At 43.8% G+C, this 14,227-nt stretch overlaps 1 protein-coding gene across 1 annotated transcript in view; it reads right to left on the bottom strand.

Annotated features, from left to right (window-relative positions):
- MTUS1 (microtubule associated tumor suppressor 1) overlaps nucleotides 1-14,227 on the bottom strand; it is a 124,932-nt gene that overhangs the window by 108,323 nt on the left and 2,382 nt on the right. The window contains exon 2 of the mRNA XM_015409252.1: nucleotides 11,162-11,342. Coding sequence (XP_015264738.1) covers nucleotides 11,162-11,342 — 181 coding nt within the window. The remainder of the gene's footprint in view (nucleotides 1-11,161; nucleotides 11,343-14,227) is intronic.

Genomic DNA, 14,227 nt, shown 5'->3' with positions numbered 1-14,227 from the left:
TTAGAGATACTGCTACACAGCAGGAGGAGAGTGGGCCTTCCCTGTTCCAGTTCAGTCCCTCCCCCTCTCCTAGAGAGAAGGATAGCCTCCTCTCTAACCAGATTAGGCTGAAAGGCTTGCCAGAGCCCTCAGCTGAAAATGCACAAGCAAACCTCATGGCTTCATTCCAATGGACTTCTTAGGCTGTGCTAAAGAGTATCTACCCGGCCTTCTGCAAGAATTTCATGGCATTATTGGAAGTTCTGCAGGCTTCCTTAGTGTGCGCATTGTACGCTAGAGCCATCTAACTTATAAACTATCCCGGGCTGGTGTAGCCACGCCCTAGAACAGTTACGTGGCTTCATTCCAATGGACTTCTTAGGCATCACTGTGCTAAAGAGTATTTACCCGGCCTTCTGCAAGAATTTCATGGCATTATTGGAAGTTCTGCAGGATTCCTTAGTATGCGCACTGTACGCTAGGAGCCATCTAATAACAGATGACTTAAGGTAAATTGCCCTTACAGTGTTCTTCATGGTAGAGGCATCTCTGGATGCCATCCAGCTTTCAGCCAGAGCTATGGCTTCTCAGTTGCACAGCACATCACAACACATGGCTGTGCAACTGGGAAGTCAACTCCACCTCCCAGGCTCAGGTGGCTAGTGTTCCCTTCAAAGGACTCAACCTCTTTGGGGATGTCATCGATAACTATCTAGTGGAGGACAGTGTTCCCTCTAAGCTGAGGGTAGAGGCATCTCTGGATGCCATCCAGCTTTCAGCCAGAGCTATGGCTTCCAATGTCACAGCACATCACAACACATGGCTGTGCAACTGAGAAGTCAACTCCACCTCCCAGGCTCAGGTGGCTAGTGTCCCCTTCAAAGGATTCAACCTCTTTGGGGATGCCATCGATAAATATCTAGCGGAGGATAAAGACAAGAAAGAAGCACTGAAGAATCACAGGAGAGAAGGCAAGCCTAAGAAGTAGTTCCAGGGCTAAAGGAAAAAAGGAAATGGCAATAAATCAAACCCTCAGCCAGTTCTACAAGCCTTTCTCCACTGCCAGAGGAGGAGGAATAAACTGTCCTCAGCCTGACACCATAAGAACATAAGAGATGCCAATGTTGGATCAGGCCAAAGGCCCATCCAGTCCAACACTCTGTATCACACAGTGGCCAGAAATACCAGTGCCATCAGGAGGTCCACCAGTGGGGCCAGGACATTAGAAGCCCTCCCACTGTTGACCCCCCCCAAGCACCAAGATGACAGAGCATCACTTGCCCCAGAGTCCCTATCTATACCTTGTGGCTAATAGCCACTGATGGACTTCTGTAAACATTCAGTAAACCTCAATGACATCTAGGAGCACTCCATTCGAGACTAGTGGGTGCTTCGACAGTCTCCAAGCACTACTTCCTAGATCTGGACAGTCTCCAAGCACTACTTCCTAGAACTCAAATTTCTGCCTCCAGACAAATTCATCCAAGTCCCCAGGTATCACCACTCAATCTAACACCATCTCAAGCTCCAGGAGATAAACCATTTCCTCCAGATTGGAGCAATAAAGCCTGACCAGATGAACAGAGGGCATCTGGGGACCGCCTCATCCTTTCCTTGGTTCCCAGGAAAAATGGAGATGTGAGGGCATAGGAAATGGTTAAACAAACAGATCTAAGATAGAAACTTCAAGATGGAGACCTTTAGGTCTATAGTGGTGGCTGTCCACAAAGGAGACTTCCTGGCCTTGGGGGACTTGTCAGAGGCTTACCTGCACATCTGAATCCTCCTTTGCTTACACCAGCCTCTGTTTTCAATACCAGGCCTTCCCCTTTGGGCTGAAACTGGCCCCAAGGGTGTTCACCAAAGTGCTGGCTTCTCTGGTCACAGTTCCGAGTACACAGGGTGTCTCAGTATGTACTTTCCTGGATGACATCCCCATCAGGTTCCCTTCCTTTCCCCAGGCATTGGCGAATGTGGACTGGACCACTTCCTGCCTTCAGATCAATAGCTTTATGGTCAACTGGGAAAAGAGTTGCCTCATTACAGCACAGAAGATACTCCACCTGGCCACGCCCCAGGAGTGCCCACTCAAGACCATGGCGCTAATACATGAAGTAGTGCACAAATTTCAAGAGTCCCTCTCAACTTTGGCAAGCCTCCTGAGCATGCTAGTGTCTTGCCAGGACATTATCCCATGGGCTAGGATGTTATCCCTAGGGGTTCCAAGCATGTCCCCTGCAGTGGATTCTGTTTCCTTTCAAGAAGGAGACTGTGACCATCTTCAGCTTTCTGTTCCCCTTCTCAACAAGCTGATACAGGATCTCCAGTGGTGGATATCACCAGGAAGACTACAGCAGGGCTTTCCTCTGAGGGAACCCCAGAGTACCCTGCTCACACTTGATGCCAGTCTCCTGGGTTGGAGGGCCCACTCTAGGGGTAGGGTAGCTCAGGGACAGTGGTCTCCAACTCTGGTGAAATGGAACATCAATCACCTAGAGCTCTGGCTGATCTTCCTCAGTCTCCAGGTCTTACAAGGTTTTTGGAAGAGAAGCACGTGCTGATCCACACAGACAACACAGACAACATGATGATGAAAGCCTACATTTAACAACAAGGGGACAGCAAATTGAAGTCTCTAAATTCAGAGGCAACTCAGCTTCTAAACTGGGCAAAGAATCCTCTGGCTTCCATCAAGTCAGCACACATGGTCTGGATAGACAATGCCGTGGCTGACAGGTTGAGGAAAGCTCGATCAGTCAGAGTGGAAACCAACCCAGAGGTGTTTCTCACTGTTTGCCAAAGATCACAAAGGTTCAAGTGGATCTGTTTGCATCACCCAGCAACTGCCAGATCCCCAAGTTTGTCTCCTGGTCCAAATGCCCTCAAGCCATGGGAGTGGACGTTCTGACCTAATAGTGCAAAAAAACTGGACACACACGACCCGATCAGTTAAACAAGTATAAAGCCAACAGTCGTGATAGTCTGACCCACAATCAAACAGTCATAAGACTTATAAAGAATGCTGTTTATGTATTGCAATCTAAAGCACTACAACATGATACACAACTCAATAGAAAATCCTTGAACCAAGGTACATAATCATCGTCGTCTCCGGATTACATAACAACGTTTCAAAAAATGGATCTTCTTCAGGAGATATTTTGTAGTGTACAAAAATACAATTTTTAGCACATATTCTAAAAATTGTATTTTTGTACACTACAGAATATCTCCTGAAGAAGATCCATTTTTTGATTATGTACCTTGGTTCAAGGATCTTCTATTGAGTTGTGTATCATGTTGTAGTGCTTTAGACTGCAATACATAAACAGCATTCTTTATAAGTCTTATGACTGATTGCGGGTCAGACTATCACGACTGTTGGCTTTATACTTGTTTAACTGACCTAATAGTGGCCAGACCAACTCCTGTACACCTTTCCTACAGTACAACTTCTCCTCAAGGTGATACAGAGAGCAGCAAACGTCAAAGCCAACATAGTTCTCATAGCTCCTTTCTGGCCTCGGCAAGCGTGGTTCCAGGACATAGATAAATATTCTTCAAGCTCCCCTTGGTGGATCCCCAACAGGAGGGACCTTCTCATCTAGGGCCCCCTCACTGTCTGGACCTGTTAAAAGTTGAAAGCTTGGAGGCAGACCAGCAGCAGTTCAGGGAAATAGGCTAGTCAGCTCAGATAATCACCACCCTGATGGCCTCCAAAAGGAGGTCTACCAACAAAGTATATAATACCACCTAGCAAGTCTTCCAGTCCGGGTGTGAGGAGAGGAATGTACTTTGCCTTAGGACCAAAATGGGAGACATTTGGGGATTCTTTCCATTTGGGCTGGATAAGAGCCTGAGTACGACCCCCTAAAATTTCAGGCGGTGGCCATCTCCGCCATAGTGGGAACAAAAAAGGTATGAGGTTTCTCCTCTCAACCTCATGTTAAGAGGCTCCTTAGGGGAGCGTCTCTTCTGAATCTGCCAGTCGTTCACAGGTTTCCCATATGGAACTCAAGCACCATCCTACAGGCACTGTCCAAGTCTCCCTTCAAGCTCATAAACTCATGTCCCCTGAAGGAACTTACTCTCAAAACAGTATTCTTAGTGGGCATTACCTCTGCTTGGAGAATCTCCAAGCTTCATGTTGTTTCCACAGATAAGGATCTTTGTGTCTTCCACAATGACAAAGTGGTGTTAAGGACAGAGCCTGCTTTCATCCCTAACTGAACTCAGGTTTCCACAAGTCTCAAGAAATACCATTCTTTTGCCCTAATCCTATGCATCTGCAGGAAAGAGAGTGGCACTGCCTAGACATCAGGATGGCCCTGAGTATTACATTGATAGAGCATTGGGCTGTAAGAACATCTGACTCCTTTTGTCTCTTTCAAGAAGTCTTCCATGGGCACCAGAGTATCTGTGTCTATCACAGAAAGGTGGAGTTGAAGCTGCAAAAATCTGGCATACAAAGACAGAAGGTTAGAAACCCTGATGGGTGTAACGGCTGTCCCTATAAGGGGGTCTTGCTACCTCAGCAGCCTATAGGGTATCCCTTTGCTGGAAATTGTATGCCAGGCAGCCACTTGGAAGTTGGCGCACACCTTTACTCAGCACTACCATATTGACAGGCTTCAGCAGACATCTCCATCAGGAGGAGAGTCCTTCAGCAGGCTCTGCCAGAATAATTAAAGCTCCCTCCCTGGGGTTTATTGCTTTTGTACATCCCATGAGTCATGACTGCCCCATCCTGGACCACTGGAGAAAGGAAAAACTGTACACTTAACTTGAAGTTCCCTTCTCAGTGTTCCTAGGGTGGGGAAGCCAATCCCTACCTATTGTTAGAGTCCAGTGGGAGAACCTTGGGGGATGGCCATTTGCCATCCCTCCTGTTCTTGACTGTTCTGTTTTCAGTTTAATCTTTGACTATTGGAGTTTTATAAGTTAGTAAGTTTTACTGATAGGAGTAGCACGACATCTGGACTGACCTGGAGATGTTGGAGCTTCTACCCATGAGTCATGACTGCTCTATCCTAAGACCACGGAGAAGAGAGTTACACAATAAGTGAGCTGACTTTCCTTTTACCATGCAGAAATGGAACACTGGAAAAACTTCCACCCCACATCTCTCCCCTAGAAGTAGTGCTGAGTGCAACAGCAGTATGAGCACTCTATTGTGCAATACTTTTCCCGACATCTTGAATACAGCTTGTAGTCTGCCGCATCTTCTCACCCAATGTGAGCATTAATAACTTGGTAAACTATCATGTGGCAAAACATTCCTCATGGAACAACAAAACTACACATACATCGGCCACGGCATATTAACAGAGCACACTACAAGGGAAGAATGCACACCTGCTTTCTTCAGTAGCCGTTTAACACTATATGGTGCCTGCTGCCACCCCGCTGAGCCTACACACACCTGTCTCTGGCCCTCTTCCTCCACCTCCTAGTGTTAAACCAGCTGTCTTTTTAATACTCAGGGGGACAGGTTGTTTGGGGACAAGGGAAGACAAGTTTATTCATCTTCCATTGCTTAGTCGTATTAAACATGGCCAAGCTATGACTGAATCATGTTGGGAAATAGCTCTACAGGACGGGTAACCCTTTAGAAGAAGAGATTGGATTTATACCCCACCCTTCACTACCCAAAGGAGTCTCAGAGCGGCTTACAAACTCCTTTCCTTTCCCCTACACACAACAGACACCCTGTGAGGTAGGTGGGGCTGAGAGAGCTCTGACAGAAACTGCTCTTTTTCAAGAACAGTTGTGCCAGAACTATGGTTTCCCCAAGGTCATCCAGCAGGTACAAGTGGAGGAGTGGGGAATCAAACCCGGTTCTCCCACATTAGAGTTCACGCACTTAACCACTACACCAAACTAGTCCCATTGGTATTAAAAAATGGATACATTCGTCCAGATCCCATGACTGACCTTTATATTAAACAGAGCTGCATGGCTCTCTGTTACAAAGGAAGGTGTTGGATGACCAGTTTTTGGGACTCCCTACCCAAATCCATTTTTGTGTCCAGCTAAAACACCCAGAGATACACAAAAAAGGTCTAAAAAGTAAAAATGGTTCTAAGGCTTTCCCAAGGGGGCTCTAGGCCCCATTAGAAGAATTCCTTATACATAGAACTTCAGTTGTACAATGGAAGGTCTCTCAACCCAAACCTTGGATCCATTCCCTGTTAAAGGAAAATCCCTATCAGTAACTACAAATTAGACATCTTGTGGCATAGGACACAGAGCATTTAGACAAAGATGATGAGAAGAATGGCTATCCCATAATTCACAAAGTGTCTGTAAAACATATATAGGAATTGAAAGATTTTTGCTCCACAGACTATGACACTCTCTGTTTCTTTTGGTTGTAAGTAACATATATAACTTCAAAAGTATCTGGACACAATTTAGTCAAGAGGAACTGTGTTGTTATCCTATCTCCAAAGGGAAGAGTTCTTTTCACTAGGGAAGGATTTGACACAACTTTGAGCAAGGCTTTGGATGAGATAGTGCTGTGCTTCCAATTTCTTGGCATCTTCCTGCCTAAAAAAAGGTACAAGCTCTCAACTGAAGTATAATTCTCCCATTTCCTGGGCTGATATGCCAAAATTTTATTTCACCAAGCCATACCTGTATTTCTAAGCATTCATGTTCAATATAATACAGAGAAGCTGTAGCGGCTTGGGTTACTGCTAATATTAAAGAGACAGATTTAGAGCTAACTAACATAAGTGGAAGTACACTAAGAACTCATCTGCCTTTAAAGATCACATTTATTGGAAAGCCTCCAAAAAGGAGGAAGCCCCAAGAAGACTGAGCAGCCACTGAGAATGATTGATACACTGTCCACATGTGGTAAATGAATTGTGAATTTAATTAGATTGCCCCTGTATCACCACGGATACTACAGTGACTTGACAGAAGACCATAAACTCCCCAAGGAGGTACAAAAGAAAACCCTCTCATTGCCATTTACCACAGAAGGAACTGACAGCATTATATTGGATCAGCCCAGCCCAAGGCTGTGATCTAGCTGGACGTTATGCGTACATGAGACTTTCATACCACCAGGTAGGATCCGCTTGCACTCCTATATCCAGCAGAGGTACAAACAGTTCTCAGGATAAGAGCCAAAGGCGACAGAAGTTCAAGCCCATTCTAGCTGCCATTCAAGGGAAAGTCATGCAGAAAATGAACTGCTCTAACAATAGTATTAAGGGAGAATTTTGTTTTCCCAAGTTCAGCTACCAAAAGTGGGCTTTAAGGCAGCATGAAGAGCACAAGGGTTTAAAAATAAAAACAAAAAAAAAAACCATGCTTAATCCCATTTTAAAGTAAATTTTATAGGTTTGGGGAAATTATAATCTGTTCTCTTACAGGGCTTACAGGAGAAAAACGCAAATCTTCCCTAACCCCCCCCCCCACATACACACACACGCATGAGTACACATAACACAGGAGAGCTATTTTTGCTCTCACTCAATGTAAAGAGGGTGGGAAAGCCAAGCAAAATTAAAGCAGGTTTTTCTGGCTAAGAGTCATCAGCAGGCTTTTAATTTTATGGCACGTTTTCAAAATTGGCTCTTCATGTCCAGACCAACTTTATGGCTGGAAATGTTTATTACAGCAGAATAAAATGACACTACCTAATTGCTACAGGAAGGAGCAATGACTTTTCTTTTCTCATGCTGAAATGGATCAATGGGAAAATCTCCGCCCCACATCTCTCCCCTTGGAGTAGTGCTGAGTACAACTGCGGCATGAGCACGCTAGTGTGCCATAGGAAAGCCAGGCTCAATTGCTCACTCAACCCAGAAAGCTCACTGGGTAGCCTTCGCCATGTCACTGTTATCTCAACGGTTGCAGAATTTGGGTCTCAATGAGCCTGGGCCTTTCTGTTTTTCTGTGCTTTGTTGGTTTTGCTATAACGGACGTTGGTTTCTTGGTTCAGAAGCCCCATAAGCCTCTGCTCTTTTGCTGGCAGCCAAGGCGTAAAAACTAAAGCCTTGCCCTGTAGATGTACCTTTGCCTGAATTCACATTCCACGGCCTTCCAAGTGACAGGCTCCAAAGCATAAACATATCTGTCTTGGTCTTTTTGACATCGCAGTTAATAATATATCTGGGCTAAAGGCCATACTAGCAAAGGTTCACCTTATCAACTAAGGATGGGCTAGTATTTAGTAAGTTTGGTATCGTTTTAATTGACTCCTCCCTTGATTCCTATTGGATGAAAAGAGGGTTAAAAAGGGCTTTGGGCTTTGTTCAGGGCTGTCTGGCCAACACATCACCTAGGCTTGAGTGATGTCTTGGTACACAGTCCAGGAATCCCTTATTCTTTCTGAAGGTATTAGGTATTGGGATTTTTCTATAAGCTACTGGGTATTGATACTGAATATATGCTATTGAGTTTTACATTTGTAGGTTTTAGAGTTAATAAATACTTCTAGTTTAAGGCAACTGTAATGTGTTTCTCTCCCTCTGGAGGCCTGATTTCCCTAGCCAGACTCCACCCACCCGCAGAAAAGTACCATAAAGGGGTTGGGGATCCCTGGTAGAGCGCTGGACTCCTAAAATTCCCCTACATCTGCTACCTAAGCTATTGAGGAATAGTTACTAAATGGAGCATTCCTGTTCACCATAGTAGGAAGCACATAAATGTGAGAACTAGGATAGCTTTATAGATTTCAGAGACATCCAGGTAAAGCCAAGAGGGTTTTTAAAAGATTTTTAAAAAATCATTTTGGCTTTCAAATCAGTTTGATTAAATAAAGGCAACCATTTCCTCGTCACCTACTTTCACACTTGCCGCAACATTGTTCATCCAGCTCCCTTCCCTCTTTATCCCCTGCCCCTGAACAAAATAGAATGAGATCTTTTGGAAGATAGTCAATAAATAAGTCAATAAATCCATCAGCACTGATGTCCACCATTTTAACCAAACCCAAATAACAATCTTCCCAGTATCAAGATACCAAAAACAACAAAACTGGGGCCAAAATCAGTCCAATAATACACACTTAAACATTAAATATGTATGCTAATACAATCACTTTTATACTTGATAATAGTATCTAAGTATACAAATTATTAACAAGGTATACAACCTAACCATACAATATCCTAATGTTATACAATACTAATATACTAACATACAGTAATATCACAGAATACCAATTGTCTGTCAAAGACAGATCCTGTATGAGAAATCTTCTAAGGAAATAAGGGCTAGTCCCTATATTAAATGTAGCAACTCTTGAGAAGAAAAGTCTTTAGGAACTAGGAAGTAGCATTACACCAGAAGGTAAACTCTTATACAATATAAGCTAACTTGCTTCTGAGGAAGTTAAGAGATGAAACCAAGCACAAGCCGGCTGCTTTGTCAAGCTTTACATTCCTTGTCTGTTAACAGCACATGTTGAAAGTCTACTAGTACTTTTTGGCTGTTAGCAACACACATCCTGGCGACAGCAGTGCAACGCGTATCACTATCCCCCGCAGCAGGGATCCTGTGAAGACGTGCGGATCCCCCGCCAATGCTTGGCAGCCCTAGAGGTAGATTAGGCTGAAAGTGACTGTCTCAGTCACCCAGCAAACTTCCATGGCAGACTGATCTTAAAGTCACCCAGCAAACTTCCATGGCAGACTGGGGATTCCAAACCTTGATTTTTCAGATCCTAGTCTGACACTAACCACTATACCACATTGGCTCTCACCTTCTACTTCTTCCACCCCCACTCCCTGGTGGCCACTTCCTGAGAATAGTCTGGACAAGTTCTCAAAGCCGTGTACTTGTAAGTGGCTCAAGTGAGTTGTGTGGTGGCCACTACTCAACATAGCCAAGTCACATAAGTTGTGTGGAGGCTGTCACTGGAGCCAAGCACCTACGTGAGTCATGCAAATTGCATGGTTGCTAGTTGTCCCATCAGTGTTGCTGGATCTGGTCCAACAGACCATTTACTGACAAAAACCAAGGTTTGAAGGGTTGCAATACTGTTGTGGCTGCCTAGCAAGCTCCACAATGGCCACTGAGATTTCAGATGGCATTCATTTCTTAAACGTAAGCTGTTCCTATTATCTTGGAATGTTTTAACACCCCAGTGTATTTTTTAAGCACACCTGGGGCTTTTCTCAAGTTTCTAAAAAGATCCATCTTGTGTGCTCATGGCTCCAGTCTTTGGATTTAAGTATTGACAGATGGGGCCATGTTGAGAATTAGACATATTAATGTAAAGCAGCTAATATTATACACACACAAACAATGGAATAAAACTGAATTACAAAGCTAGAAAACAATAAGATAAGCAGTACGATACATCCAACAACGCAGTATTTTAAAAACTGCTTAAGTTTTCCTCTGATATGAAAACTACCACCCTCCTGAACAATTCCACTTTACACATTCTGCAGAATAAACTGCACACACCAGTGCATGCTGGAAGCAGTCACATGACCTATCCATACCCTCAAGCTCAAGGTTAGACCAACTGGGAGCGGATGCTCACTGAAGTAGGGTTGCCAGCCCCCCAGTCCGGCAGGGTTCCCCTGGTTTTACAGGCTCCTCCCAATCCACAAATGCCCTGGAACACGACATGATGATGCCACCCAGCAGAGCACTCTAGTTTTTGGGCAAAACTCTATGGTAAATTTGGGCTCAAACCACAGAGTTTTGTCCAAAAACTGGAGTGCTGGTGACATGATGACATCACTTCCAGATGACATTGTCACACTGTGTGCGCAAAAGATCCCACCAAGGCCCAAAGCTCCCTCCTCCAAGAAGGAGGTACGACCTGGCAACCCTGCACTGAAGAAGCAATATGGTTGAACTCCAAATAAGGATAAAATTGCAGACCCAGATTCAGCAAAACACCTCCCAAGAAGGGAGGCAAGAAACTAAGTGATCTACAAGATTTCTGCTGCAAAATATTTGCTTTAACCAATGAGCCAGAATTCCACATTAAATTTCTTTACCATGAGTTGTTGGCATGCCAGTGCCAAATGAAACACAATACAATCAGAGTTGGATGCAGATATGTCTCAACTGGCAGTGACCCGCAGCAGTCTTTTAGTGCACACTAACTTTCAAAACCATATTTACTTTCAAAACCATGTTTATTTTGCAGTCTCTCATCACACAAGGCTTGTGTACAAAAGCAATTAACAAAAATGTTTCTCACCTGAATTCAAAGGCAGAACTGCTCTTTGAGGAGAAGATACTTTGGTTGCATGGATATTTTTACCGTCACTTCCTCTCTTAGAGCAGAATGTCCTCCTGGAATCTGGGATACTTTTTAGGGTGACTGGGGTGTCCTTGGATAAACTTTGCAGTTGTGTTCTCTCTCCTTTAGGTGAGGAAACCTACATCATGTTTAAAAACACAGGATACAAGGATATAGGCGATACCTGTACTCTATATTCTTTGCATTACTATGATGTACGGTGTTTCATGTTACAATGAATACATTGCACAAAGGCCACTGAAGAATAATCTGATCCCACATGAACTCAAAGACAGTCTCAATATGATGCAAAATTCACTGGCTAAATCTTTATTTTAATGACAACCATCTAAATCTTTTTTAACACTGCAGAGCAGCTGTGGTTGTAAGATTTCTAATGCATTACTTCATAACAAAACACCAGAGAGAGAAAACAATAAACCTACACTTAAAATGATCACAAACAATAAAACCATTTACCTTACACAACTTACACAACTTCAAGGAAAGCTATAAAAGGAACAGGGTGCTACTCAACTAAAAAGGTTTCCCTTGCTCAAAAGCCAGTTGAATCCAACTCTAGGGGGTGGTGCTCATCTCCGTTTCCAAGCCGAAGAGCCAGCATTGTCTGAAGACATTTCCGTAGTCATGTGGCCGGCATGACTAAATGCTGAGGCACATGAAACGCTGTTACCTTCCCACCGAACCGGTACCTATTTATCTACTTGCAGTTTCTTGCTTTCAAACTGCTAGGTTGGCAGGAACTGGGGCCAGAGACGGGAGCTCACTCCGTCAGTAGGGTCTCAAACTGCTGAACTACAGACCTTCCGGTCTGCAGCTCAGCGTCTTAACCTCTGAGCCACCATGGCTCAATAAGAATTAAATCAATAAGAATTAAAATAGTTTTTGCACTCTCTTTCATTCATTTGAAACACTTTTATACAGGGTCCAAGATTTAGGGGACCATAATCTCACACACAATGCTAGATCATCTAGGTTTTCAAGAGTGGTATTCATAGCTCAGGTTGTACCTAAAATCACCTCTGGTTCAACCATGGCTTCTTCTCCAAGTAAAAAAGTAAAAGGTAACAAGGCTGGGAAAAATGTTTTGCATTAGGCTTCAAAGGAGACAAGAAGTGGTTCAAGTTCCTCTCATTTCCTCCCCGCAGCCAGAGTCCAATATAAAGTGATAGCAACTCCTCTTCCATGAGTTCTCTACAATCGGGAAGAGTGGAGAACTGGATGTCTACAACAGGGTGGACACCAGAGAAGGTGGAACCATCACTATTGACAATGATTTATGGACTTGTTTATAAAAACTTTTAGTTTTATAGAAAACCAAAATTAACACTACAATTAATGTATACCAGTCTAGGAGACTTGCAGCCCACACCTTCAGAGCTTTGGCACAGTATTTCTACAACTGTAGCGATGGAAAGATAAAACTTGCTTCAAAACATTTGCTATAGACTCCCTAGGAGCTCTCGTTGAAGGCTGCTCTTGTGTAATATCTTAATTGCTGTTCTGAGAGAGGAGGTATTTTTACACAGCTGTCATCTCAATAACCTAACAAAGCCAACATCATCCAAATGCATGGTTTCCTCCTCTGATCTAACAAAATCCCCAGCTTTAGGCTATCGAGATGTCTGATCTAAGAATGTGTTGAACCAGAAGCTAAAATATTTGCACACACCAGATTTAGGAAGTTGACTGGCAAGAAACAGGAAGGTGACTCTGGTCAATTTAGATCAGATGCTCCCAGAGAGAAGCAGTCCAGAAAGTTAGCACCAGTATTCAGAAGTGGTTCATTTGAACCATCTGGCCATTATATCCTGGCTTTTGGCTCAGGACAGGTAACACTCTGAAGTATCGGCACATTTATTGTTTTGTAAAGGCTGTAATATATGGTATAGATGCATCTGCAGGTTTCTCTTAAAGACTTATCATAGAATCACAGAATGTTAGAGTTGGAAGGGACCTTGCAGGTCATCTAGTCCAACCCCCTGCACTCTGCAGGAGCATAGTCGAAAGATAGCCCTAATACCTACATACCTACAACATACCCGAAAGATGGTAGTCCAGCCTCCGCTTGAAAACATCCAGCGAAGGAGCATCCACCACCTCCCGAGGCAGACTGTTCCACTGCTCAACCACTCTTACAGTTAGGAAGTTTCTCCTGATATTTAACCAGTAACGACTCCCTTGTAATTTCCACCCATTAGATCTAGTCTTGCAATCCGGAGCAAGAGAGAATAGATCCCCTCCATCTTCTACATGAAAGCCTTTCAAATACTTGAAGACTGCAATCATGTGCCCTCTAAGCCTTCTCTTTCCCAGGCTAAACATACCCAACTCTTTCAGCCTTTCCTCATAAGACTTGGATTCCAACCCTCTCAACCATCCTGGTTGCCCTCTTCCTGACACGCTCGAGCTTGTCAACATCCTTCCTAAAATGTGGTGCCCAAAACTGGACACAGTACTCCAGGTGAGGCCTGACCATAGCAGAATAGAGCGGAACTACCACCTCCCGTGATCTGGACACAAGGCTTCTGTTAATGCATCCTAAGATTGCGTTAGCTTTCTTCACAGCCACATCGCACTGCAGGCTCATGTTTAGCTTGTGATCAACCAGAACACCTAGATTCCTTTCACATGTAATGCTGTCAAGCCAAGTCCCTCCCATTCTATATCTGTGCCTTTGATTTTTTGTACCTAATTGTAGGACTTTGCACTTATCTCTATTGAAATTCATTTTATTTGTCTCCGCCAACTTAAACTGCATTTAACTGTAGATTATAAGAATTAAGATATTATAGCCAAGTTGCAAACAAAATTTCTTATGCCTTTAATGGACAGAAATATAAAGTCACCAGTAGGCTACATACAAGTGGTAGGTTCCCACTGTAAGGCTAAACAATGAGAAGAGGCTACCTTCAAGGAAATATTTCAACAAATAGCACAAGGCTGTATGATTTTATGGTGTTGCCTCCATCTTAGACTGTGCCACCCAGACTGAGTTTTCTA

This window comes from Gekko japonicus, unplaced genomic scaffold, assembly GCF_001447785.1.
Source record: "Gekko japonicus isolate JY-2015 unplaced genomic scaffold, Gekko_japonicus_V1.1 scaffold308, whole genome shotgun sequence".
Taxonomy (NCBI): domain Eukaryota; kingdom Metazoa; phylum Chordata; class Lepidosauria; order Squamata; family Gekkonidae; genus Gekko; species Gekko japonicus.
Note: the sequence above shows the minus strand (reverse complement) of the source record. Positions and strands in the feature narration are given on the sequence as shown.